Source organism: Schistocerca nitens, chromosome 5 (assembly GCF_023898315.1).
Source record: "Schistocerca nitens isolate TAMUIC-IGC-003100 chromosome 5, iqSchNite1.1, whole genome shotgun sequence".
In the NCBI taxonomy this organism is placed as follows: domain Eukaryota; kingdom Metazoa; phylum Arthropoda; class Insecta; order Orthoptera; family Acrididae; genus Schistocerca; species Schistocerca nitens.
The window spans coordinates 641,451,578-641,479,181 of NC_064618.1; the positions used below are offsets into that span (position 1 = coordinate 641,451,578).

Here is a 27,604-nt window from a genome sequence, read left to right on the forward strand (position 1 = left end):
TGATTCCTTTGGAAGAAATGGCGGCCCAGACCAGTACTTTTTGAGGATGCAGGGACGATGGGACTGCAACATGGGGCTTTTCGGTTCCCCATATGCGCCAGTTCTGTTTATTGACGAAGCCGTCCAGGTAAAAATAAGCTTCGTCAGTAAACCAAATGCTGCCCACATGCATATCGCCGTCATCAATCCTGTGCACTATATCGTTAGCGAATGTCTCTCATGCAGCAATGGTAGCGGCGCTGAGGGGTTGCCGCGTTTGAATTTTGTATGGATAGAGGTGTAAACTCTGGTGCATGAGACGATACGTGGACGTTGGCGTCATTTGGACCGCAGCTGCAACACGGCGAACGGAAACCCGAGGCCGCTGTTGGATCACCTGCTGCACTAGCTGCGCGTTGCCCTCTGTGGTTGCCGTACGCGGTCGCCCTACCTTTCCAGCACGTTCATCCGTCACGTTCCCAGTCCGTTGAAATTTTTCAAACAGATCCTTTATTGTATCGCTTTTCGGTCCTTTGGTTACATTAAACCTCCGTTGAAAACTTCGTCTTGTTGCAACAACACTGTGTTCTAGGCGGTGGAATTCCAACACCAGAAAAATCCTCTGTTCTAAGGAATAAACCATGTTGTCTACAGCACACTTGCACGTTGTGAACAGCACATGCTTACAGCAGAAAGACGACGTACAGAATGGCGCACCCACAGACTGCGTTGTCTTCTATATCTTTCACATCACTTGCAGCGCCATCTGTTGTTGAAAATTGTAACTACTGTAATTTCGAAAGTTTGTCCGCCTGAAAATGTACTGTTGTCCCAAGCATATTGCAACAAACGGTGTATTTCTACCGCTGCTCGTTTAGTTTTTATTGCCGTTTCAAATATACCGGTCATTTTTGAAACACCCTGTATGAGCAGCTATTTGGAGTGTGTTCTTGTTATCAGAAATCACAATTTGATCAGCGAAGATAAGTATCATAGATAATACCTTTTGTTGAAGTCATAAATGATGACTTAAATTAATTACACTTATCTTATAATTATTAGATTGTATTTAGTTCTCAGTAAAAGTTCACAACAAGAATCAGTCTTATTTTTAAAATTTTACCACTTGATAAATATTATTAAGGATTTTGTTGTAATACTTTTAGTTTTTACAGTAAACAAAAAAACCCTTAAATCTCAAAAATAGATGTAACATAAAATTATTACTCCTCCTTCTATGTTCTTTCAAAATAGGATCAAATCAAACAAAAATACAGTTACAATGACCTGAATTAAATTGCAATGTGCCTTCCTATTATTTATTTTTGAGTGTGAATGATGAATGGTGAGTCATGAAAAGGGCTAGATCATTCCAGTGAGTGAGTATTTATTTATTTATTTATTCATCCATAAACAAATTTCTTTGTATGGATGTCATCTTTATACATACATTTGTACATTATTTTGTCACATAAGATAATGAAATACAAGCTATATATGATAAATTCATAATATAAATTAATAGAGGGAAACATTCCACATGGGAAAAATATATCTAAAAACAAAGACGATGTGACTTACCAAACGAAAGCGCTGGCACGTCGATAGATACACAAACAAACACAAACATACACACAAAATTCAAGCTTTCGCAACAAACTGTTGCCTCATCAGGTAAGAGGGAAGGAGAGGGAAAGACGAAAGGATGTGGGTTTTAAGGGAGAGGGTAAGGAGTCATTCCAATCCCGGGAGCGGAAAGACTTACCTTAGGGGGAAAAAAGGACAGGTATACACTCGCACACACACACACGTCGATAGACGTGCCAGCGCTTTCGTTTGGTAAGTCACATCATCTTTGTTTTTAGATATAAATTCATAATATATATATATGTATCTTACACACACAATTTATCGTTGAATTACATAATGCAGAAGAACCTGCTTCAGTCAAAAGAAATAGATCACAAGACTCCTCTAACACTTGTATGGGTAAATTACACTCTAGAATGTCCATTTAAAATTGATTAACCTGATTATTTATTTATGCCAATTTTATATTGCGTGAATTCTCTAATTAAGTGAAAACTATTTTTTAATAAATATTCTTTAAGGAATGCTTTAAATTTACAGAGTTCCTTTATGTTTTTGATTTCTTTTGGCAATTTATTGTATATTTGACACCTTGGTAAAAAATAGTATTTTGGGTTTTAGTTTTATTCATTCTGTCCAGGTACAAGCAATTACTGTTTCTGGTTTGGTGATCATGTATGCAGCTGTTTGCTAAATATTGCTCAATATTTTCGTGAATAAAAACTGTAGTTTGCAAGATACATTCGCTTGGGATTGTCAGAATACCCCATTTTTTAAATAGCTCACTGCAGTGTGCTCTTTTTTGACTCTTGCTCATTATTCTGATAGCTCGTTTTTGCAATCTGAACACATATTTCACATTTTGGGCATTTGTTATGCCGTAACTTATTATAGAATGTATCTGTGCAAAGTATGTCATTCTCTGGCATGAACTATTGCACATAGTGATTAATATTCGTAAGGCATAGCATGCTGTGCTGATTTTTTTCCAAAGCAACTTAATATGTTCATCCCATTTTAATTGTTGATCAACATACGTACCCAAAAATTTTGTGCTGGCTACACACTCTATGGTTTCATTTTGAACTTTAAGTTTTGTTGTATTCGGTTTTTTTTTTTATATATAGTAGTTTATGTTATTAGTCTTTTTCATATTAAGGGTTACTTTATTGTTATTTGACCAGTTGTGAACTGCCATAAGTGCCTTTTTAGCTTTTACATTTGACCTTTCTGGTGTCTTGTCTGTAATTATTATATTGCTGTCATCAGCAAATAACCCTGTTTCACCTTGTGTTACCCACAGTGGGAAATCATTAATATAAATAAGAAATAGTTCTGGGCCTAACACACTCCCTTGAGGTACTCCAATGTTCAAATATTCTTCATCTGAAAGATGTTTCACTAAATAATTTGAGCTACTTGAAATTTGAGATATCTCCAGCCTCTGCACTCTGTCCACAAGGTAAGATCTAAACCATTTTTTTACAACCCCCCTGATTCCTCATGCTTCAAGTTTACCTAGTAGAATTTCATGGTCAACTGTATCAAATGCTTTACTGAGATCTAGGAAAATGCCTGTCACTTGTTCTCCTTTATCTAGGGCTTCTAGAACTACTCTTGTAAATTTTTCTATAGCTGCTTCTGTTCCCTTTCCAGTCCTGAAACCAAACTGTTCTTTGCATAGGAGTTGGTATTTATTTAAGTAGTCCATAAGTCTATTTTTCAGAATAGTTTCCATTATTTTTGAAAAAGAAGACAGCAATGAAACTGGTCTGTAATTCTCTATATTTTCTGTATCACCTTTGTTGTGTATGGGAAGAATTTTTGCGTGCTTTAGATAATTAGGGAAGCAATCTGATGAGAACGACTCATTTATAATGTCTGCTAAGGGTTCCTTTATGCTGCTAATGCAGTCTTTTAGTATACATATTGGAACTTTGTCTAAACCTGTGGATGATTTACTCTTTAATTTATGTTCAATGCTACTGATTTCCTCTCCATTGGTGGATAGCAGTAGCATTGCATGAGATACATTGTTCTTTGCCATTGTGTGTTGTGTTTTAGGAAGCTTTTCTTGCAGTTTTGTTGCTATATTACTAAAGTTGTTGTTTATAAAGTATTATCTATTAAACTACCTTTATCTCTAATTTTTATGTTCATCTGCTTTGATTTTGAGTTACCAGTTTCTTGTTTTACTATATTCCAAATTTCTCTGCTTTTATTGTTTGAGTTCTGTATGGTCTTTTCATTTTGTATTCTCTTTGCTTCCTGCAACAGTTTTCTGTGTGTACTCTTGTACCTGAGAAAAAACTGTAAGAAGGCTGGGCCATTCTTATCATTTTTGATAGATCTCAGATATTTGAGTGCTTCAGAGGATTTTCTGATACCTTTTGTTACCCAAGTCTTCCTACTAGATCCCCCAACAGAATGTACTGTTTAGGAAATGTTTCCTCAAATTTTAACTTGAATATATTCATGAATTTGTTGAATTTTTCATTTGCATGTGTTCCTGAATATACTTCTGACCATGTCTGGCCAGTCATCTGTGTTTCAAATTACACCTTTTTGATTTAGAAAAAAACCTTCTGTAGCTAAGCACTTTTGCTTGTAACTTTGTAGATATTTTAAGTTTTGCACTTTGACCAAAGTGTCGTTCTGATTTGATTAGTGACAAGAGTCGTTTCACTCATCTGTAATAGCAACCACCACTAACCGATGGGCATAATCAAAAACTGTCATTTAGAGACAGGTCTGTTGCTAAGGTATAGTTAATTCCAAGGAATACTGAAGAAAGTAAGCTGGTATCTAACAACACACCATCAGGACTACAAGACTCACATTATGACAGAAAAAAAGAATCTAGTGAAGGAGAAGACTGGTAGAACCAGAGAAAAGGAGGACCAAAAAACTTCAAGAGTGAATGATACATCAATAACAGATGTGAATATGTGACAAGTGTGAGCCCACACAAATAAGCTCAGTAAAGAATGTGACACTCAGTTTGCCAGAAAAAGAAAAATAACCAATAAATCTTCAAAATTAAAATGTAAAAAATAAATGCTACGGATTATTAAAGAATATTATGTTAATTTAGTAGTATTTTAAAATAATGGCATAACCAGTCATTTATTTCTGGTATGTTTCCCAACTGGTTGACATGTTAAGTGTATCTACAAGAAAGAGGATAAAAAAGGTCCAAAAGCTTTGGCCAGCATTCTCTAAAAATTAAGAACATGTTATGTATAACTGCATACTTAACCACCTGACTACCAGAAATGTATTATCAAACTCACACTTTGGATTTTTGGAGGTTTCCACTATTGCAAAAGCTATTCAGTGTGAGTATACATAATTCATTAGTTATATGAATATAATAGAGGGAAACATTCCATGTGGGAAAAATATATCTAAAAACAAACATCTTTGTTTTTAGATATAATTCATTAGTTAAATAGTTACGGACTACTGATATTATGTGTGACTTGCCAGTGACAAGCACAGTACCATTTTAAATAAATTAGAATATTGTAATATTGCTGGAAGAGCTGCTGAATACTTAAAGTCATATCTTTTTAACAGGACACAAAATATGTCCTAGCATTTTGAAAAGCCAATAAAATGTTCAAGTGTTGGCATAATGCCTAAATTCCAAGTAAACAGCATCGTTTGCCTATGCATTACAGTTCTTGAAGTAATTCTAATGCCTTGAAATTCTAAAGTTTTGCACTCAACAATAAGTTAGATTTTTTAAAATTCACTAAGTGTCGGGAGCACTATCCATGAATTCTACTGATCCCCACGAATGCACAGCTGTAGCAGCCCAGTTTTACTTACAAGCTAGTTGTCTCTCCTCTGCTGACCACTGATAGTTAAGTTTTAAATATTGTAATAATAACAGTATAATTATACAGATAAACATGAAACATATCAGTTTCCTATAATATTTCATGCTCTTTACAAAAATACTCTCAATTTTATTATCACATGTACCAATCCAAAATTGCAATCAATTTCATTAATTGCCATTTTAGATAAAATCAGATTTTGGATAATACAGTGCTGTTGTTGTGGTCTTCAGTCCTGAGACTGGTTTGATGCAGCTCTCCATGCTACCCTATCCTGTGCAAGCTTCTTCATCTCCCAGTACTTACTGCAACCCACATCCTTCTGAATCTGCTTAGTGTATGTAGTGCTACAGGACATATATTGGCTACCGTATGCAACTCATTCATTATGTGTATATGTTGTTTCTGTCAAGACAGAGCTTCGTTAATGTATTGCATTATCATAATTATTACTGTCACAGCCCAACTATATCATCAATAAATACAAGAAGTCAATACAGTGTGTTAAAAAAATAAAAAAGTTCCACTTAAGCAGCAAGAGATAGTAATGGTCATGTGTGTATGAAGTGTGCTTGCTTGTGTGAATGCATGTGTGTTCCTCTTTTATGATGAATGCTTTGGCTAAAAGCTCAATGGGTAAGAGTCTTTTTTCATTGTGCCTGTCTGCAACTCAGTGTATCATCTTTACAGTGAGTAGTAATCTATCCTTTCTGTAATTGTTGATATTCTGACCTGGACTTCCCCATTCTCTGTTAACGAATTTGAAAATTTAAGACAAAGTCACTCCAAGTAAGGGTCAGATTGGCCCAAATTACTGAAAAAAACATTGTAGTGTAAACAGTTTCTAAAATATGAGAACACTACATTGTTTTGAACACATATTAGTAGAGATGTAAAAAAAAAAAATATATTTCAGTTTATCTAAACAGCCACCAAATCAAAGCTTAATATAACAGAAAAGATAGGAAAGTGTGTCAGCATTACACTAGCTGGTGGTATTTTTTTACATACTGTGAAAAAATGAAAACTGCTTCTTATTACTAAAGAATTACTACTGATCCCTGACTACTCATCCTCCATGTGAACCACCATGGATTCTGAAAACATCAATCATGTGAAACCCAACTTGCACTTTTCTCACATGTCATACTGAAAACTTTTAATCTACATGATTACGTGATTACTCTGCAATTCACAATTAAGCACCTGGGATATGGTTCATCAAAATGATTTCTCTTACTGTATTATGATGATCATTTCTCCCTATGTAGGTGGGCACCAATAATATATTTTCACACTGTGAGGAGAAAGTTGGTGATTGAAATTTCATGAGAAGGTCCTAGTGCAGCAAAAACACCTTTGTTTTAATATCTGCCACCCCAATTCATGTATCACATCCATGGGACTCCCTCCCTTATTTTGTGATGTCACAAAACAAACTTCCCTTCTTTGAATTGTTTTGATGCCTTTCGTCAATCCTGTCTGATGTGAATCTCACAACACACAGCAATACTCCAGAAGAGAGTGGACAGGCATAGTGTAAACAGTCTCTGTAATAGACCTGTAACGTTTTCTGAGTATTCTGTCAGTAAATTACAGTCTTTGGTTTGCTTTCCCCACTACATTATCTATGTGATCATTCCAACTTAAGTTATTTGTAACTGCATCCCTAAGTACTTAGACGAGTTTACAGCCTTTAGGTTTGTATGATTCATCATACAACTGAAATTCTGCAGATACTTTTTAGTACTCATGTGGATGACTTCACACTTTTCATTATTTAGAGCCAATTGCCACTTTTTGCACCATAGATATACCTTGTCTAAATCATTTTGCAAGTGGTTTTGATAATCTGATGACTTTACGAGATTGTGAATGACAGCATCATCTGCAAACAATCTAAGAGGGCTGCTCAGATTGGCTCCTAAATCATTTATGTAGATCAGGAACAATAGAGGGCCTGTAACACTTCTATGGGAAATGCCAGATATTAATTCTGTTTTACTCGATGACTTTCTGTCAGTTTTTAGAAACAGGGACCTTTCTGGCAGGAAATCACAGATCCAGTCACACAACTGAGCCGATTCTCCAATGGGCACGCAGTTTAATTAGAAGTCGTTTGTGAGGAACAGTGTCAAAAACCTTTTGAAAATCTAAAAATATAGAATCAGTTTGATGTCCATAGCGATATCATTCATTACTTCTTGAGAATAAAGAGCTAGTTGTGTTTCACATGAATGAGATTTTCTGGATCCATGTTGGCTATTTGTCAATAAATCATTTTCCTTGGTGTGATTCATAATGTTTGAGCACAGTATATGTTCCAAAAGACCACTGCATAATGTTTGAGCACACTATATGTTCCAAAAGCCCACAACAAATCTATGCTAATGATATGGGTCTGTAATTCAGTGTATTACTCCTATTCATTTCTTTTTGCTACTTTCCAGTCTTTGGGTAAAGATCTATCTATGAGTGAGCGGTTGCATATGATTGCTAAGTGTGGAGCTATTGTATCAGCATACTCTGAAAGGAGCCTCACTGCTATATTGTCTGGACCAGAGGCCTAGTCTTTCTTCAGTGTTTTCAGCTGCTTTGCTGCACTGAGGATATCTACTTCTAAATTACTCATTTTGGCAATTTTGTTATTTGTATTGTATTGTATTTATTGGCGCTGTTGCCTAGAAAGGAGCTTACGCACAAAACATTGGACAAGTGAAGTTATAAGTATACAGCTGAAAGTGATTTCTAGGCATACTTATTTAAGGTTACAATAATACACTTTATACGTAAGTATTTTTATAACCCTTCCTAAATGTAAATATTCTGCAGTGGAGTAAAAACAGTGATGCAGTAAATATTCAAATTCAAATGGCTCCAAGCACTATGGGACTTAACATCTGAGGTCATCAGTCCCCTAGACATATAACTACTTAAACCTAACTAACCTAAGGACATCACACACATCCATGCCCGAGACAGGATTCGAACCTGCGGCCGTAGCAGCAGTGCGGTTCCGGACTGAAGCACCTAGAACCCCTCAGCCACTGCGGCCGGCTACAGTAAATATGACTTTAGAGATTTTCCAAAGGTATTGACCTTCGTAATAGCCTTTATGTTTTCAGGGTGTTTGTTTATAAAGCTTAACTCCCATGTGAAAAGTACCTTTTTGGCAGAGTTGTGCTGATTTGGGTTATATGTAAGTTTCTGTTTTGTCTGGTAAAATGATCATTTAAAAACAGTTTTTTTTTTTCAGTATGCAATCCTTACCTATCACAGTTATTTTACAGAATAAATGGATTTTCATAATGTATGCTCATGATAATGGAGGAATACCAGATTTCTTAAACAGGGGTTTACTTGCACCCAAACAAGATTCTAATGGCCCTTTTTTTTTAGTTTAAAAGTGCTATTAGCTGTTTTAGAGTTTCCCCAGAGAGTGACCACATATCTAAGATTAGAATGAAAGTAGGGATGATATGCATTCATTACTGTTTCCTCACTACAGCATGATTTTAGTGAACAAAGAAAGTAACATGTTTTGCTCAGATCTGCATTGAGATATTCTAAATGCTTATTCTATTTTAAATTGCTCTGCAGCAAAGTCCTAAGAATTTGGTTTCAGTACTGTTACCAACTAGGTCGTCATTGATAGAGACTGATGGCATAAGCATGTCCTTCTTAAGAGCATTGGGGAATTTTAGTGCAATGATTTTTTTACCGTTTATTATAAGCTGATTACTCTGTGCCCAGCTGTTAAGTTGTTTTGTGACCGTGTTTGCTGCCTGTTGTAATTGCTCACTGCTGTCTCCTTTTAGTAGAATTGTGGTGTCATCTGCAAATATGATGGTTTTACGTGCAACAACATTTAAGTTTAGATCATTTATGTACAGAAGGGACAGAAGGAGTCCCATTACTGATCCTTGGGGTACATCACATTTAATTTGTTTATAGCCAGGTAAGTTTTCGGATACAATTTTAGTTCGATATTTGTGTGCTTGATGTACACTGTCTGCTTACGATGAGTCAGGAAGGAACCGATCCAGTTGTTGGACAGACCTCGACTACCATATCTTTCAAGCTTTGATAGCAGAATTTTATGATTCACCATGTCAGAAGCTTTTGCAGGTCAATAAATACTCCTATTGATTCCTGTTTTTTGTCCTTCAGGCTTAGGATGGGATTGATGCACTCATAAATAGCAGTTGTCGTTGACATCTTATTTCTGAATCAATGTTGTTCATCATATAGGATGTTATTTTTATTTATAAATTTCGTAAGTTTGTCATAACTTTTTTTATATACTTTTGAGATGCAGGAAGAAATTGTGATGTGTCTATAGTTATTTACATTATCTTTCTCACCTTTGTTATATGCTGGAATAACTTTTGATGTTTTCAATACATCAGGGCAAGTGCCTGCCTGATGTGAGCAGTCACACAAGTGTGTAAGTATTTCAATTAGGACTGATGCACTCTTCTTCAATATTGTTGCAGGTACACCAGGAATGCCTGCAGAGTTGGAATATTTTAGTCCTTTCATTGCCTTAGCTACTTCATCTTGTGAAACAGAACTGATGTACATTGATCCTCTACATGCACTTATTTTATATTCATTTGCCTGGGTGCTCTTATGAAAGTTTGATTGTAACATATTGTCACATAGAAGAAGGTGTAATTAGATGAATGATGAACACTAACTTCACTTAATGAAGGTTTATTCAGCACAAGAGTGTGGAGCAAACTGCCTCCGGCCAGAACACATACCGCTACAGAACATTCCAGTACAATGATTCTTGACATTTGTGGATACTTCTAGAATGTACTCAAACTGAATATAGAAATTAAAATTGTACAGTCCAGGTGATACGTCCTCGTAGTTCAGAAATGAGTCATCGGTCCTGCATACTCCGACTCCTGATGACTGACTCTCGCCATGGCACTGATCTTCTTAGAACTGCTTTTGCCCCTATGCTCTTTGTCACCTTTCCGCTTGTTGCCTGTCACTGGAGCTTCGAATTTACCCTAGGTTGCAGGATCGTTATAGGGCTTCATTCAAAGGATGTTGACCATATCTCTGATCTTTCATCATCTTGTGTTGGGGTCCAAATCTTCAATTTCATAAATAACATCAGACAACTGTCTTACAATCTTATAAGGTCCAAAGTAGCACCTGAGGAGCTTCTCAGAGAGACCAACCTTCCAAACAGGAGTGAAGATCTAGACGAGGTCACCAGGCTGGTAGACAACAGGGTGGTGGCTCACGTCATACCTTCGTTGGTCATTTTCTTGAGCCTGCAGCGTGTGGAGTTGAGCTAATGGTGAAACTTCCTCAGCTCTTGTTAACACCTAGCCAATGTAATCATTGTCCATGTCATCAGGATGTAACGGAAACACAGTGTCCTTCGTCTTAGTCACCTCACACCCATGCCCCAGGAAAAATGATGTAAATCCTGTGGTGTCTTGTATGGTGGGTTGTAGGCAAACTTCATGAAAGGTAGCACCTCATCCCAGTTGCTCTGCTTAACATTGACAAAAATTGATAGCATGTTGGCCAAGGTCTTATTAAAGCATTCAGTAAGCCCGTTAGTTTGTGGATGGTAGGCAGCCATCATGTGATGAGTAATGTTGCACTGAAAGTTTATCTCTGCCTCAAGATTTGATTTAAAAACTTTCCCTCGATCCATAATTAACGACCTTGGGGCACCATGTTTTAATACAATGTCTTCCACGATGAATTTGGCTACCTTGGATGCTTCGGCTGTTTTCACGGCTTTTGTAACGGCTTAGCGTGTCAGATAATCAGTGCAAAGTTTTCTTGCAAAGTAATCCATTAACTACCTTACATTGTACTTTCACATCCTCTGATCAATTTAAGGCAAGCTTAATTTGAGATATCTTGGTGGTTTCTTCCACTTTTGTACACTATGGTAATGTCATACTCTTGAAGACGTTGTGTCCACCTGGTGAGTCATCCTGTTGGATCCTTGAGACCTGTCAACCAACAAAGTGAATGATGGTCTGTAACAACTATTAATGGCCTCCCATAGAGATACTGTCAAAATTTGCACGTGGCCCAGACCACAGCAAGACATTCTCTTTCTGGAATTGAGTAGTTTTTTTCTCTTAGCTTTTGTAAGTGTCCTAGAAGCATAGGCTATAATCTTCTCTTTTCCATCCAAAATTTGCACCAGAACAGCACCAACCTCATTCCTGCTGGCATCTGTGTGTAGTTCTGTAGGTGTTCTCTCATCATACAGATCAAGTACAGGGTCAGTCGTCAGAGCTTTTTGCAGCACATCGAAAGAATATTGTTGAGCACCACACCAGATAAATTTAGCATCAGCTTTTAACAACTTTCGGAGTGGCCTGGCTTTGATACAAAAGTCTTTGATAAAACGACAGTAATAAAAACGTAATCTGAGGAATCTTCTCACATCTCTAATACTTTTAGGAATAGGAAATTCTGTTATAGATCTCACCTTTTCTGGGTCTGGCTGCACACCTTCATTTGACACAAGGTATCCAGTTATTTTGATTTCTTTTGCTCCAAAGAGACACTTTCTTGGATTAAGTTTCAGTCTGCCTTGTTGGAGACACTTAAGAACGGCCCTCAGTCTTTTTATGTGTTCATCAAATGCCTCTGAGAACACTATAATCTCATCTAAATAACAAAGACACATCATCCATTTCAGTTGCCTTAGAAGATTATCCATCATTTGTTCAAAAGTTTCTGGTGCATTATGCAAACCAAACGTCATTACCTTAAACACATACAGGTCCTCAGAGGTGATGAATGCAGTTTGTTCACGATCAGCCTCATCTACTTCGATTTTCCAGTATCCTGAGTACATGTCCATGGTTGAGAAGAACTTAGCTCCCTTCAGAAAATCTAGTGTATCGTCAGTTCGTGGAAGAGGGTAATGTCCTTTTTAGTTATCTTATTAATCTTCCTGTAATCAACACAAAAGCGCCAACTGTCATCCTTCTTCTTGACGAGGACCACTGGTGATCACCATGGGCTCTGTGAAGGCTGAATGATGTCATTCTTCATCATTTTCTCTACCCCATTGCAAATTATTCAACGTTCCGTTGCTGATACATGGTATGCTCTCTGGCTTATTGGTTGATGGTCTCCAGTGCTAATCCGGTGCTTCACCATCAATTTGTCTAATTTGCTCTTCACCTGTGGATTGAAGCATTCAGAGAACTCTTGAAGAATGGCAAGCAGCTTCTTCTGTTGTTCCTTAGTGAGATCTGGTGATAGTCGAGCTAGAAGATCTTGTCTCGTAGTGGTAGCACTAATTTCGCCCACAGACTCGGCATGGGAGGTTTCTATGATGCTCAGCTGTTCTTTAATTAACGGCGCAGCATTTGCTATGCACATGCGTCTTGGAGGAGATCTGTGGTTCTCGGCGACAGTTGATATCCACAATTCACTGAATCTGTTATTAAACAAGATGACAGAGGGTTGGGATGACCAAGTTATTCTTCAGTGGCATGCTTCTCTTCCATTCCACTACAATATCCATGGGTTGATGCATGGCATGACATGTGACAGTTACCTTTCTAGCGCTGACTGCAGGAATGGTCACTTCATCCAGCACACACAGTCTCCACACACTCAGATGTGCATCTTCCTGTCCACAGTATCTCATCTTGTCTAGCATAATCTTCGAGTGACCACAATCTATAATTGCCTGGGAAGCTTTCAAAAAGTCCCATCCGAGAATGACGTCACAACTACATTCTTGTAAGATGACGAATTCTAAGGGCTGTGTGTATACCCACATGAATGGTATGTCTTCCTGTAGGTATTACATATTTCCCATTAGCCACCTTCAGCAGAGATGCTTCGTTGTTGACGAATATGGTTTTCTGCAACTGGTGACAGTACTTCTCTGAAATGACTGAATATGATGCTCCAGACTCCACAAGAGCTTGGGCTGGTCGGCCATCCATGAGGATATCGATGTAGTTTCCTATCATTTTTGTAATGATCAACGGCGGAGGATTTTTCTCTTTGACGGCCTCGCCTCACCTCCAAGGAAGATCGCACCCTTTAGTTTTCCAGGTTGCGGCAGCTAGGTGATCCGCTGGAGCTTCTAAATGGCGATGGAGGCCTTGATTGGTGTGTTTGGGAGCGTCCTCTCCAGTGGCTAGCTTGTGGTGATGATGACCTAAGTCGTCCTGCACTCACATCTTCTTGTTCATCTTCGTCGTCCCAGAGTTGGCGCCGGCTAACATCAGTCTGCTGTCTTCTGCCACGGGCATAATCAAATATCCACTGCCTTTGTCGACAATAGCACACCACATGGCCTGGTCGTCCACAGTGGGAACATACTGGTTGGTTATCCTAGGTCCTCCAACCATTTGTCTTCCTTGGTGCCCAAACAGGAACATAACTCCACCTGGGACTCGACTTTTTCCCCGTTTTAAAGGGAGATGAAGGACGAGAGATTGGTTTTAATGTCTGTTCTACTTCCTCCCTTATGACCTCTTGAAGCATCTCGGTTTTTTGCTCGCTGTGCAATCCAAGTGCCTTCTGAACTACATCTCTCACTATCTGATGAAGAACACTTGTGAAATCAGTTGCTTCCTCCATCACAGACATCGATGTAATGTTTGGAAGCCATTCAAACTTCTTGCGTGTAATTCTTTTTTGATGCATTGTCTCGATACACTGGCACCATTTTATGAAGTTGTCTGCTGTCAAAACCTTCTTCAGGAGTAGGGCTTGATACATGTCCTCAACAACACCCTTCATGAGATGTGCGACCTTATCTTCCTCCTTCATTCTAGGATCCACTATTTTACACAGCTCCAAGACGTCTTGAATGTAGGATGCTGTAGTTTCTCCTGGATGCTGTGCCCCGCACTTTAATTTATCTTCAGCCTTGCACTTCTGTCGCTGTGTGTCGCCGAAATACTTGCGCAGTTCCACTTGGAATGCTTCTCAGTTTGTGACCTTCTTCTTGTTGTTCTCGTACCATTGCTTGGCAGTGCCCTCCAAGCAGAAAAATACGTTAGCCAAACACACGGTGTCATCCCATTTGTTAAATTTGGCTATATGCTCATATACCTTCAGCTATTTGTTTGAATTTTGGCCTTCGTCATCAGAGAACCCGGAAGTATGTCTCATGTGGTGGCGGGAGTATGTCTCATGTGGTGGCACTCAGTTTCTGTCATTGTAGCGTCCTCTTCTTCTTCTGTCTCTGATGGATTGCGATCTGTTGAATATGGCTCGAACTTGGGTTTCTCGCCACGTAAATGGTGGCTCTGTCGTGGCCTGATGGGAGCCATTGTGTCGTCGATAATGTGCGCTATCACAAGTTCCAATACCCAGCATCTCCACCAGAATAATGTCATGTAGAAGAAGGTGTAATTGGATGAATGACAAACACTAACTTCACTTAATGAAGGTTTATTCAGCACATGCACATACAAGAGCATGGAGTGAACTGCCTCCGGCCAGAACACATACAGTATATACACAGCTACAGAACATTCCAGTACAATGATTCTTGACATTTGTGGATACTTCTAGAATGTACTTGAACTGAATATAGAAATTAAAATTGTACAGTCCAGATGAGTTTTGAACTCGTGACCCTCCATGAAACAGTTTAGTATCATAACCACTACACCACGGAGCTACTCAGCTTCTTCTGTGACAATATTATCACCAACGCCTGTGAAAAAAGTGTTAAATTTGTTGGCTACTTCTAATGTGTTTGTTACTTTTTAATTTTTTTGTGGTAATATTATATTTTTGCAAGGTTGTCTGTGTTCTCAAGATTATAGGCTTTGATTTATTAGCTGAATTATAAATGTATTCATGATCATGCATTATTTTTACTGCGTTTATTACTTTTATTAATATTTTGTAGTATTTTTTATAGTAGTGCATACTTCAGGTGAAGAATTTTTTGAGTTACATATTTCATGAAGTAGTCTTTTCTTCTGTCCTGAAACTCTAATTCTCCTTGTGCTCCATCTGTTTGTTCAAAAGTTCCCCTTTATGGTTACAGTTTTCAGTGGGAATGCAATTTGAAAGAAATGGGTCAATGTATCAATGGAGGTGTTGAAGTTTTCATTTATATCATTCATTTTGTACTCTTCTGGCCATTTTTCTTTCTGTAGTAAGCTGTGGAAGTAGTTTACATTATCCTGATTATAACTTCTACATGAGGTTCTTACAGACTTGTTGTTAATAATACTGACTTTTACTTTTATGCTTAATATTTGAACAAGATAGTCACTAAAATCTGCACTGAAAATTTTTAATGAAGTGTTATGTAAACTCTTCTTGACTAGAAATTTATCTAGAGCTGTTTGGCAAGTTTCTGTTTCTCGTGTAGCAGAATTTACTTCAGTCTTTAAAGTATAGGATGTTACAAGCTTCAAAAGGGTCTCTCCATTTCCACTATTTGTGAGGAAATCAATATTGAAGTCACCACAGATCATCAACTCACGATCCATTTTATTTACTTGATTTAGCAATGACTCCATTTTGTTTAAGAAAAGTTCAAAATTTCCAGATGGTGATGGGTAAACTGTAGCGATAATCACACTGAACTGAATAATTTTTATAGCTGCAATTTCATAATCCTTTTCGACATTTGTTCTGGATAAGTCAGGTAGGGTAATTAAATCTACATTTTCCTTTGTGTAAACTGCCACCCCACTGTGCTTACTGTTTTTCCTGCAGTAATAAGAAGCCAAAATGAATTTATTTTCGTATTCTGGATTAATTCTGGGTTAAGCCAATTCTCAGAGATGCATAACACTGAGATATCTTTAAGTTCACCTGTTAACAGTACATTAATTTCGTCGATCTTATTACGCAGGGATTGCACAATATGGTGACAAATTTTTAGATCAGGCGTATTAACAATCTGATAATTGGGAGTCATATTTACAGCATCACTTACCTTTAGTTTAAATTTGGATCATCAGTAGTTGATTCAAATTCTGGAATATTTACTTCATCTCCTTTTGCGAAGGAATTTTGGAAAACCTTTTGTAGCAACTCTGTTTTAGTGGCACTGTTTGTTATCATGCAGTGAAGGTATTGATTGCATTTTGCTGCAGGTGTACTTTACATATGACCAGAATCTCTTTGGGTTTTCTGCCAGAATTAAAGACAGAATTCCATTGTGGAAACCGTTGAAAGCGTCTCACATTGAAGTTCACACTAAATTTTGAGCTTTTGTAAAATGTCGCCAATCTTTGGGATTATGCGTTGTTTTAAATTTGGCTTTTTTTATTGCTTCTGCAACAGTGTTCTGTTTAGTGTGCCATGGGGGATCAGCACCATATGTCTCTCGGTTGCCATCAATACTATTTCTTTTAATTTAAACCACATCTGGCCTGTGCTTACACAGTAAGATTGGAAGGAGTGGAGACTGTTTCTTAGGAAGATGTCAAAGCAAATTTTTATCTTCTTTCTTAAATAGATGTATTTTGTGTTTATTTTTGGTAGGTTTGAAAGTCATGGTATTCAGTCTATGTACAACAAACTTGTGGTTCTTGATTTCCTAAAAGCATTTGACATATTTCCATACCTATGTTTATTATCAAAAGATCGATCATATGGGGTATTAAGTGAAATTTGTGACTGAATTGAGGACTTTTTGCTAGGGAGGACACAGCATATTATCTTGGATGGAGAGTCATCGTCAGATATAGAAGTAACTTCAGGTGCGCATTAGGCATATGTGTTGGGACCCTTGCTGTTCATGTTGTATATTAATGGCCTTGTTGACAATATTAATAGTAACCTCAGACTTTTTGCGGATGATGCAGTTATCTATAATGAAGTAATGTTTGAATCAAACTGCAAAATATTTAGTCAGATCTTGATAAGATTTCGAAGTGGTGTAAAGATTGGCAACTTGCTGCAAATGTTCATAAAACTAAAACTGTGCACTTCACAAAATGAAAATAACTTAGTATCCTTTGTCTATAATATCAATGAGCCTCAGCTGGAATCAACCAACTCACACAAATACCTGGGTATGGCACTTTGTAGGGAAATAAAATGAAATGATCACATAGGCTCAGTTGTAGGTAAAGCAAGTGGTAAACTTTGGTTTACTGGTAGAATACTGGGGAAATGCAATCAATCTACAAAGGAGATTGTTTACAGATCACTTTTGTGACCCATTCTAGAATATTGCTCAAGCGCATGGACCCGTACCAAATAGAACTAATAGAGGATATTGAATATGTACAGAGAAGGGCAGCACAAATAGTCACAGGTTGGTTTGACCTGTAGGAGATTTACAGTGATGCTGAAGAAACTGAACTGGCAGACTCTTGAAGATAGATGTAAACTATGCCGAGAAAGTGTACTAACAAAGTTTCAAGAAACTGTTCTAAATGATGATTCCAGGAATATACTACAAAGCCCTACACATTGCTCACAAAAGGATCATGGGGATAAGATTAGAATAATTGCAGCAAGCACACAGGCATTCAAACAATCATTCTTCCCACACTCCGTAATTGAATGGAAAGGGAAGAAACCCTAGTTACTGGTACAATGGGGTGTACCCCTTACCATGCGCTCCACAGTGGTTTGCAGGGTAGAGATGTAAGTGTAGGAGTAGGTGTAGGTTTAGGTGTATCATGTTTGCTGTGACTGGAGCTCAGTGTGGTTTTCCTGGTGTTTTAGGTCTCACTGTTGTTGGAACTGCAGGATCATCTGAAGGACTTGAACTGGTGAAAAAAGTGGGAGCTGATCATGTGTTCAATCACAGGTAAATATTTATGTGCAAGAAAAACTAGGTTTTATTTGGCATGTTGTGCTTACTGCAGTATTTTAGAAAACAGTTGTCAAGTATGACACTATCGTCCGCCTGGTTGTCCGTGTGGTCTAACGCACTGCTTTCTGGTGGGAAGGCGTGCCGGTCCCCGGCATGAATCCACCCAGTGGATTAGTGTTGAGGTCTGGTGTGCTGGCCAGTCTATGGATGGTTTTTAAGGCGGTTTTCCATCTGCCTCGGCGAATGTGGGCTGATTCCCCTTATTCCGCCTCAGTTATACTATGTTGGCGATTGCTGCACAAACACTCTCTCCACATACACACACAACATCATTACTCTACTATGCAAACATTTGGGGTTACACTCGTCTGGTGTGAGACGTTCCCGGGGAGAAGGGGGAGGAGGTCCACTGGGGACCAAACTGCACAATAACACTGGGTTCAGTGTGGGGTGAGTGGACTGCTGTAGCCTGTTGTGGGGTTGTGAACCACTGAGGGCTACAGTGGGGACGAAGCCTCTCTGTCATTTCTAGGTCCCTAGTTCGATACAAGACAATGATACTATTGCAGATATCATGTTAAACACACTCATATATGAATTATACATAAACTGTGTTAGATAATTGTAGGTTATTATTATTGTTACTTAATTTTGCACAAAATTTTTGGTGGTGTTGAGTATAGTTTTGTGCCTAAATATGCATAATACTGGACTCTATATAAAAGAAAATCAGATGTAAAAACAAAGAATATTTTTGATGGAAGATTGCAACGTAAACAATTTCTGTCTTGCAGAAATTTATAAAATTTCTTCACCAGACCCAAAATATGGAATAGTAAAATGATACTGCAAATTTGTAGATGGTCAGGGATAGTAAAACATGGTTGAAGAAACATTCAGAGGGTACAGGAAATATGGGGAAGCAGGGGAACAGAGGGATTGTTCTGATTTCTGATGCAAAATTTGCTCAGCTGAGGCCACTGACTTTCATGTCACTGGTGAGGTACTAACTTAACTATCTCAAAGTAATGTTGGTTTTGTGTGTGGTAGTTCTGTGGCATGTGTTGCTCTTCTTACTTCCCTAGGAAATACTGAATAAATATTTCACTCTTCCATTGCTGACTCATCTGTAGGAAAGTGAGTAAGAGTAGGCATAAAAATGTTCCATTGCAACAACATTGGCTGTGAAACTTGCAACGTACCTTACCAACATTTTCCAACAAATGTGTTTTTCAACATTCTGGGGGTAATTCAAAGGAAACAAGTGGAAAAATAAATATTAGTAATGCATTGGTATGTTCCAAACGTTTTCTCCAGAACTGCATGTAGGATTTGAAAAAGTGTTAGAAAGGAGATACTGAAGAAGGAGACAAAAGAAAACATCTTGCGGCAAATTTGATCGATGTGGGAGATAAGATCCATATTAATTTCTTAACTATATTAAGGGAAGAGACACTGTAAAATACTTTTGTAGTTTTCAGCTGTATTTTTTAACATATTGCGCATTTTATGTAAAAAACGAGCATGAAGTTTTGGTATTTATTACTAACAATACATTACACTGAATACTTAAGCAAGTGCTGAAAGTGGTTTATCTTTATCTGTAAATCATCATAGAAAGAGGACATTATTTTAATATGAGCTCAAGAGACAACAAGGAAGAAATATGAGGAAATATGAGGATAATTTTTTAAGCAATAACTTTTGTTATAGCACAATAAATATTTTATAGGAAATGAAAATATGAACATAATTTATTTTTCTACATAGTCACCTTTAATGTGTAAACACTTTTTCATTTGTGGCACCAGCTGTTGGATAATGTCATCACAGAACTCTGCCACCAGTCCATTTAACCAGTCAGTTACAGTTGCCTTCAGTGCCATCATTCTCCAGTCATCATCCAACAACAAATTCTGTAAGAAAGATTGGGGGTCCTAGACTGGAACTGTAGGCTGGATAATCCAATAATTCCCACCAAAAATTGTCCATCTGCGCCTTTGTACTTGCTGCAACATGAGGCTGAGCATTGTCAAGAAGCAGAATGATGTCCTTTGAGAACAGGCCCACTAGTGATTTTGAATGTCATGTATAAGCTTTAATAAAGTTTCATGTTACCTCTTAGGATTTATTGTCACTGCTCTTGGCAAGAAGTCTATCAAAAGAACAATGTTTTTGGTCCCTGAAAACTGCATCAATGATTTTCCATGTTGTGCTTGTTTGAATTTTCTTAGTTTCATTGGAGAAACTGAATGATGCCACTCGTTGGATTCTCATTTAGTCTCTAGAGTATAGTAGGCAATCCATGTCTTATCACCAGTCACAATGTGACTCAAGAACTCATCACCATCCTTGCCATAGTAATCTAAAAATGAAAATAAATGTGCAAAACACTTTGTACGGTGTTCATCCATCAACATTGTTGTGACCTATATTGCACACATATTTTTGTATTGATGTTGGTCTGCAACAATTGCACAAATTACTCATCTTGAAGCTTGAGGGAAATGTTGATGAAGTATGCCAATAGTGAAGTGCCTCTTTTTACAAATCTTCTCTCCAGCTTTTCCAACTACTTTTTACAGGTGACAGTAGGCTGTCCAGATTGATCCTCATTATGAACGTTCTTCCTTCCTTCATCGAACAGACTGTACTACTTATGCACATTTTCACTATTCATCACATATTCCCCACACACTGAAACAATTTGCCAATAAATTTTAGCAGAAAGGACCTTTTCTACATTTAAAAACCAAATGTTTGAATGCACCACTCACTCAGCGGGATTATTAATTGACATGGCATCAAGCAATGCAGCACAACTAAACAACCAACTCAGACATAGAGTTGAAACATACAGGCAAAGTACTGGGGACTGGCCAAGAATGGCTGACCTTAAATTGGCATTACCTGACACTGTGTGAACACTATGCGCAGTCAGTTCTTACACCAATTGTAATCATGTACAGCTATTTCTAGTTTAGTGACTCAATGACAGATTAGAAATCCAAATGTCTCGGCTTCATTCCACAGTCAATCCTTGGATTTTTTCTGTCACTTATTCTGCCTTTCACTTCTGGCAATGAATTGTTGATGCGGTACACCACTGTTCACAGTCTGCATAAAATTGTAGGCCTCCCTATAAGTGGCTGGGTATGTCATTTCAGGTTTAAGGGTAGGGCTACAATATACCACTCCAATAGGATTGCACTGCAGTGTTAAAACCAATTTTCAGGTTGAGGACAGCCTGCCTTACTTATGAATGAAATAAATACTGAAGTACCCTGAACCAATAATTATTTTAAATGAAAAATATGGATAACTATTGGGGGGGGGGGAGGGGGTGTAAAGCTATTTGTGTAACCTTCTGTTGTTCTCTGTCTAACTATACAGCAATTTCAAATTGACTAATAACAACTATAGTTACTTAAAACTTCAATTATTAAGCTGTACTCAACCCGAAGGTTGGTTTGAACACCACAGTGCTTTACTAGGCACAATCCTCTTGGAGCTGGTATGCCCTTGCCTTACTCTGATCTTTGAACTGGCTTGCTCAGGCAGTTAAAAGAGGACCCGATGCTTAATGTGAACTCCAAACCATGGTGTAATGTGGCCTGTATTGGAGCTAAAGAACATAGATGCCTGTAATTGGTGGAGGTAAGGGTGGAGGAACTGTGTCTGTCTCTGGCTGATAGCATAGACCAAGAGAGCACTAAGGTCCACAGCACGGTTCTCCTTCATCCTCCCAGTGACACCACAGGGCACCGTGAAAGTGGCACCACTTCAGGTGGGAGTGGCCTAAGAGCTACATTACTATGTTTCGTAGTTATTTTATCTCATTTTGATAGAGGCAAGAATTCGTGAATGACTCTTTGACCTTCTTGGTTGATCAGTTGTGAAAAATTAAGAGAAAATGGAATCATTTTATCAGGAAATTAAGACATGAATTGTGGATCATCTGGTTTCATTTCTTGTTACAGGACAGATGGGTACCTGGAAAATGCGGTAAAGACTGTTGGAAAGTTTGACATCATATTTGAAAATCTTTCTAATGTGAATCTGGGAGCAGATCTGACAGTTATGAACAAGAATTAGGAAGTGACAGCAGATCCAAATTCCAAAGTAATCATAATTATGAGGTGTAGGTGGCCCATAATTTTTTCAGATACCCTGACTGACTTCAAAAGACTTTCCTTTGAATCAAAATGATATGAACAAATTTCTTTCAGTCTGAATTGACTGAATGAATGAAAGACTGTGAGCATTAGAGTGATACAATAACCAAATGCTAATTACAGTTGCTCAAGGCACCATTTTCTATTCATACAAGTTTGTAATTGTAAAACTTTATTGTTTTGAAATGATTTCATTTTAAATCCAGATTGTACAGTAAATGAACACAATGTGCATCTGCCAGCTTTGCTAGTAATCACACAATGTTAAAATTAGCAACAGCAGCTTAAATTTGATTTCTTTCTTGAAAATGGGACAAAGTTTTAGGAATGAGCCACTCTTAATATTTTCATGTTCATTGAACTGCTGAGAGCGTCACTCTGAAAGCACTGATAATTTCTCAGCTGAGTATTTAGCCAACATGCATGAGTGAAAGGTTACATGTCACTGAGTAAAATATTGTGATGCTCATGTCTGGAATGTCATTCTAAATTAGTGTTCAGCTTATTTGTTTCACAAGCAGGGTTCTCTCTTTGTTATGTTTCGTAGTTATTTTATCTCATTTTGATAGAGGCAAGAATTCGTGAATGACTCTTTGACCTTCTTGGTTGATCAGTTGTGAAAAATTAAGAGAAAATGGAATCATTTTATCAGGAAATTAAGACATGAATTGTGGATCATCTGGTTTCATTTCTTGTTACAGGACAGATGGGTACCTGGAAAATGCGGTAAAGACTGTTGGAAAGTTTGACATCATATTTGAAAATCTTTCTAATGTGAATCTGGGAGCAGATCTGACAGTTATGAACAAGAATGCATCTATAGCGGTAAGGATATATAAAATTTGTTGTGTACAGTTTCCTGATACAGTTGACATAAATATTGAGCACCATGAAATATATATTTAAAAAACTATAAACTGAAACTAAATAATATTTTGTGTGTGTTTTGTAACACGTTTTATGGACTGACTGTAAGAAGTCTTGGGAAATGTAAATGAGGATGACTGAATTGGTCCCTCCCATTTGTAAGTACAATATTTTAATGCTACAGGTACCAAATGAGGTGTCTTAGTCTTTAGCAGTGGAATATGCTTCTTCATATACAACTGACCGAGGTAGCTCAGTGGTTAGCACACTGGACTCACATTTGGGAGGATGTTGGTCAAATTCAAAATTACTCCTGGTTTAGGTTTTCCATGTTATGTTATGTTATGTTATGTGTTATGTGGTTTATTCATCTCATTACATACAATTTTCAAATCATTTGATTTGATGTACAGGAGACATGTCAAGGTTTACAAAAGAAACTTTTTTCACTTTTTTTTAAGAGAAATACAAAAGTTTACATTATATTTTACATTTCTAAGTTACAGCTACACATGTACATAATATGATTTCTCTAAATTGCTTAAGGCAAATGCTGAGATGATTCCTTTGAAAGAGCATGGCCGATTTCCTTCCCCATCCTTCCCTAATCTGAGCTGGTGCTCCATCTTCAATGACTTCATTGCCAATGGGACATTATAACATTAATCTTTCCCCCTCTCTTCATATAATGCTAGATAAATTTTAGCAGGAATGTATAGAAGCAAATTTATTCAGTCATTTATTCACCATCATATTCTATTGACTCCACCAAGAAGGAGGACCTTCAGGTATGTGCACGGAGTCAATGTATACATTGGAAATTGTAGAAACTTAATCCATACTTTATATTAACAGTAGACTAATTTGACCTTAATGATACAAAGAATATCATAGATTTACTCTTAGCACAACCATTGGTAGCCAAAATATTGACATAATTTTCCAAAATTTTCGAGAAGGTGATTTATTCCAGGATTGTATCTCACGTTTGGGTGTCAGAAGGATTGCTCTACTGAGAATGCCATTTACATGTTCAGTCACCAGATTTTTACAAGCATTAGATAATAAAACAGTGCTGTTTGGTATTTTCTGTGTTCTACTGAAGGCATTTGACTGTGTGAATCACAGTATTCTCCTAGATAGGTTGAAGTTTTGTGGGATTGGTAGTACAGTCAACCAATGGATAATGTCATATCTAACCAAAAGAATGCAGAAGGTTGTACTTAATAATTCAGCCAATATAGTTTGGGGACATAATTCTGACTGTCAAGGAATCACATATGGGGTTCCTCAAGTTCCACTTGTAAAGGGTAGACAGCTGTTTATAACTATACATGTTTATGCTTGAATTGTTAACTGCTAGTAATTTCACAGGCTTGCTCGAGTCATTCATAAACAAGCTTGAGGCCGGCAGGGTAGTGACTTTTGAACCTGTGTCTATCAAGAACTTGAGGTCTGAGAGTCTATCAACCAATAGTAATCAGTGCAATGTTAGCTTATTCTTCCAGGATGTCATAGAACGGCAAAAAGGAATAGTGTAAAGCATACTTCCATGGGCCTTACCTAGGATATGAATGTTGCTGCCTAGTTCTTCATTCATTTATGATGCTGTTTGTGAGAGCCACAGCCTGTGGCACCTGCAGTAGGCTACCCCTGCCATTTGGGAATCCAAAACGTTTTCTGCTTCTTGTAGCTCATGGACCGAACCACCTGAGGTACCAGCAAAAATTGTCGTTATGAGTCTGGTTCTGTTTGGACTGTGACTGCATCTTGCTGCTGGTGGAAATTCACCATTATGTAGCCATCCTTTCCTTTGTAGCGCTGTCTGATCCCCTCAGCAATGCCTAGTTTATGCCTGTAACTTGTGGCTGCACAGCTTAACATTGATTCTTCTAACCTCTCTGATGAGTCACCATTGCAGAGGTAACCGATGATGTTGCTACGGATGCTACGACTGTTGACTGCAGGGTAGCTAAAGCTCTGTCAGTTATTTGCAGTAGCTTGTCAAGAGGCTGTCCTCCCTACATGATCAACGTCAGCTGAACTTGATGAGGAAGCTTTTGTTGCCAGACGTGTAGTAATAATTCAGTTGATATTATGCTTCTATCAACTATGCTTAAGTGTCTCCAAAATTCTGATGGACATCTGTCCCCATGTTCAACCTGGTACATCATCTGGAGAAGTCACTGCTCAGGTAATTTCTTGCAGTAAGCAATCAATGACATTTTAAGTGTGATGTATAATTGCTGGAGCAGCGGACATAGGATCACACCGGAGACTAGCTTGCTAATTGCAAGAGTGAATTTTTCACAGTCTTCAGTTATGCGCTGTTGCTTGAAAATATTATCTAGTATCACAAACTGTATGTCTGGTTGCATAGGTGTGAATGGAGGTGCCCTTTAGTGCAGCCAGGGCGTGGTCAATAATGACGCATTCATACGCAAAAAAATCTTCAGCATGTGTTTACGCTTGTGGTAGGGCCGCTAGTACCGGAACTTGTAAATTCATGGAATCCATTCTGTTATCATCCTTCAGTGTTGCAAGTTCCAAAACCTTAGTCTCTTGGTTTAGTCATTGTATCATTTTGTTCGTGGCTTGTAGAAGTTTGTGAGCTTCTTCCATATTTAGTGTATCTGCTGCACAATATTATTGCTGCAAGAGCTGTTCTTGTTTTTCCAGGATCACCAGTTGTGTAGAAAACAAGTTAAGCCCACATATAAAGTTACATAAGATATTTTATTTTTCCAACTCAAAAGAGAATACTGAATAGAACCTGAGTCAAACTTTCTAATGTTCCCTACACTTGCACGGAGTAAACATAGCACACATCACTGGTTAATCCCATTCCTACATAGTACAAGAAATGCCTATCACTCTTCATGTTCATTTAATCTTAATTGCGGATATCTGATGATGACAGTAACTGCAATGGCCTAATAAATAAAAAGATTTAATAAGTGATCTAGATGCTTTTATTCACAATACAGATGCACAGAAATGACAGTGTGTGTATTGAAGGAAGACACATGCTTAACAACTATACTTCTGTCATCATTACATTGTTAGTATTAAATAACATGAGACAAGTATTCCTGTGTGTCTTCCCCACCCACCTGTTTTTAATACAAAGTGGGAAGACTTCCCTTCAAGTCATTAGCAGAGTCTTTCTGTAATACCTGAGATCTATATCCACATACATACTCTGCAAGCAGAGGGTACCCTGTACCACTGTTGTTCATTCCCTTTCCTGTTTCACTTGCAAATGAAGTAAAGGAAAAGATGTCTGTCTGTATGCTTCTGCATGAACCCTAATTTTTCTTATATGTGAGAGCTGATGTACTGTATCAAGCAGCAAATTGCTTAACTTTCTTTTACTGGCAGAACAATTTAGTCTGCTGAGTGCTCTGGCTCTTAGGGATATTTATGCACCATCAAAATCTCCTGTTCCCTTCAAGTGTTCATCTGCAGCACCTTGCTGAATATGTAGGTGAGACAAGGGATCATGCATCATTTTTTTTATTAAAGTTTGTCTCAGATTTTAAATACTCTTAACTATATATTCCTTGGAGCCAAAGGAGCTTGGATCATTTCAGAACAGGCACACTGCATGACTGACATAAATTATTCAATGAACTGCTAGTAAATTCCTAAGAGTTCCCATGTTTCTACAATTTTTCATGTGATGCCATAATGTGGCTGATCTGCCACTCAAACTGCTGTTCCCCCTATCATGGCCATCACATGACTTGTCACTGTTGGACTCCCAATCCAACTGCCCCCACTTTCCAGCTGCCTGTGCCTGGCTGTCTGTTCTCACATTGCCTCTACTCCCTGGATTCTGACATAACAACTTGGTATCAGAAAATGTCTCATTGGCACAATGTAATTTTTTAAATGTGATTCTACAATGGCATGCTGTTGTGTGTCAAATGTATCTTAAATTTATGTGTCTATTAACTAATTAAATTTCCTGTTCTGTTACCTCTTGCTGTACTTCTCCAAGCTCAGTGTTACAACTGTTTTCCTCCTCCAGAACAGTGGGCCCTTGTGCATGTTTCTAGTTTTTAAAATATACCATCTTTGTATGGAAATGGTTCACACTAAAATCTTTCAAATTACTTCTTGTCTTAGTGGTCCTTACGCGAGATGTCTGTTGGGGGCTTCAGGACCATTCTGTAAACTGTGACAAATGGCAGGTCTCTAAACTTCCTTGATAGAATTTTTTGAAAAAAAAAAAAAAAAAAATGTTTTCATCACCCCAGAGATCCCCATATGAGTTCACAGAGATGTTTTGTATGTTGATCGAATCTACCGGTAACAAATATAGCAGCACACTTCTGAATTCCTTTGATGACTTCCTTTAATCTAGGTATGGATCC

General features: G+C 37.7%; 1 protein-coding gene across 1 annotated transcript in view; it reads left to right on the plus strand.

The window, feature by feature from the left end:
* LOC126259222 (quinone oxidoreductase-like) overlaps positions 1-27,604 on the plus strand; it is a 93,904-nt gene that overhangs the window by 56,225 nt on the left and 10,075 nt on the right. Inside the window, exons 4-5 of the mRNA XM_049955833.1 lie at positions 18,093-18,177; positions 23,060-23,183. Coding sequence (XP_049811790.1) covers positions 18,093-18,177; positions 23,060-23,183 — 209 coding nt within the window. The remainder of the gene's footprint in view (positions 1-18,092; positions 18,178-23,059; positions 23,184-27,604) is intronic.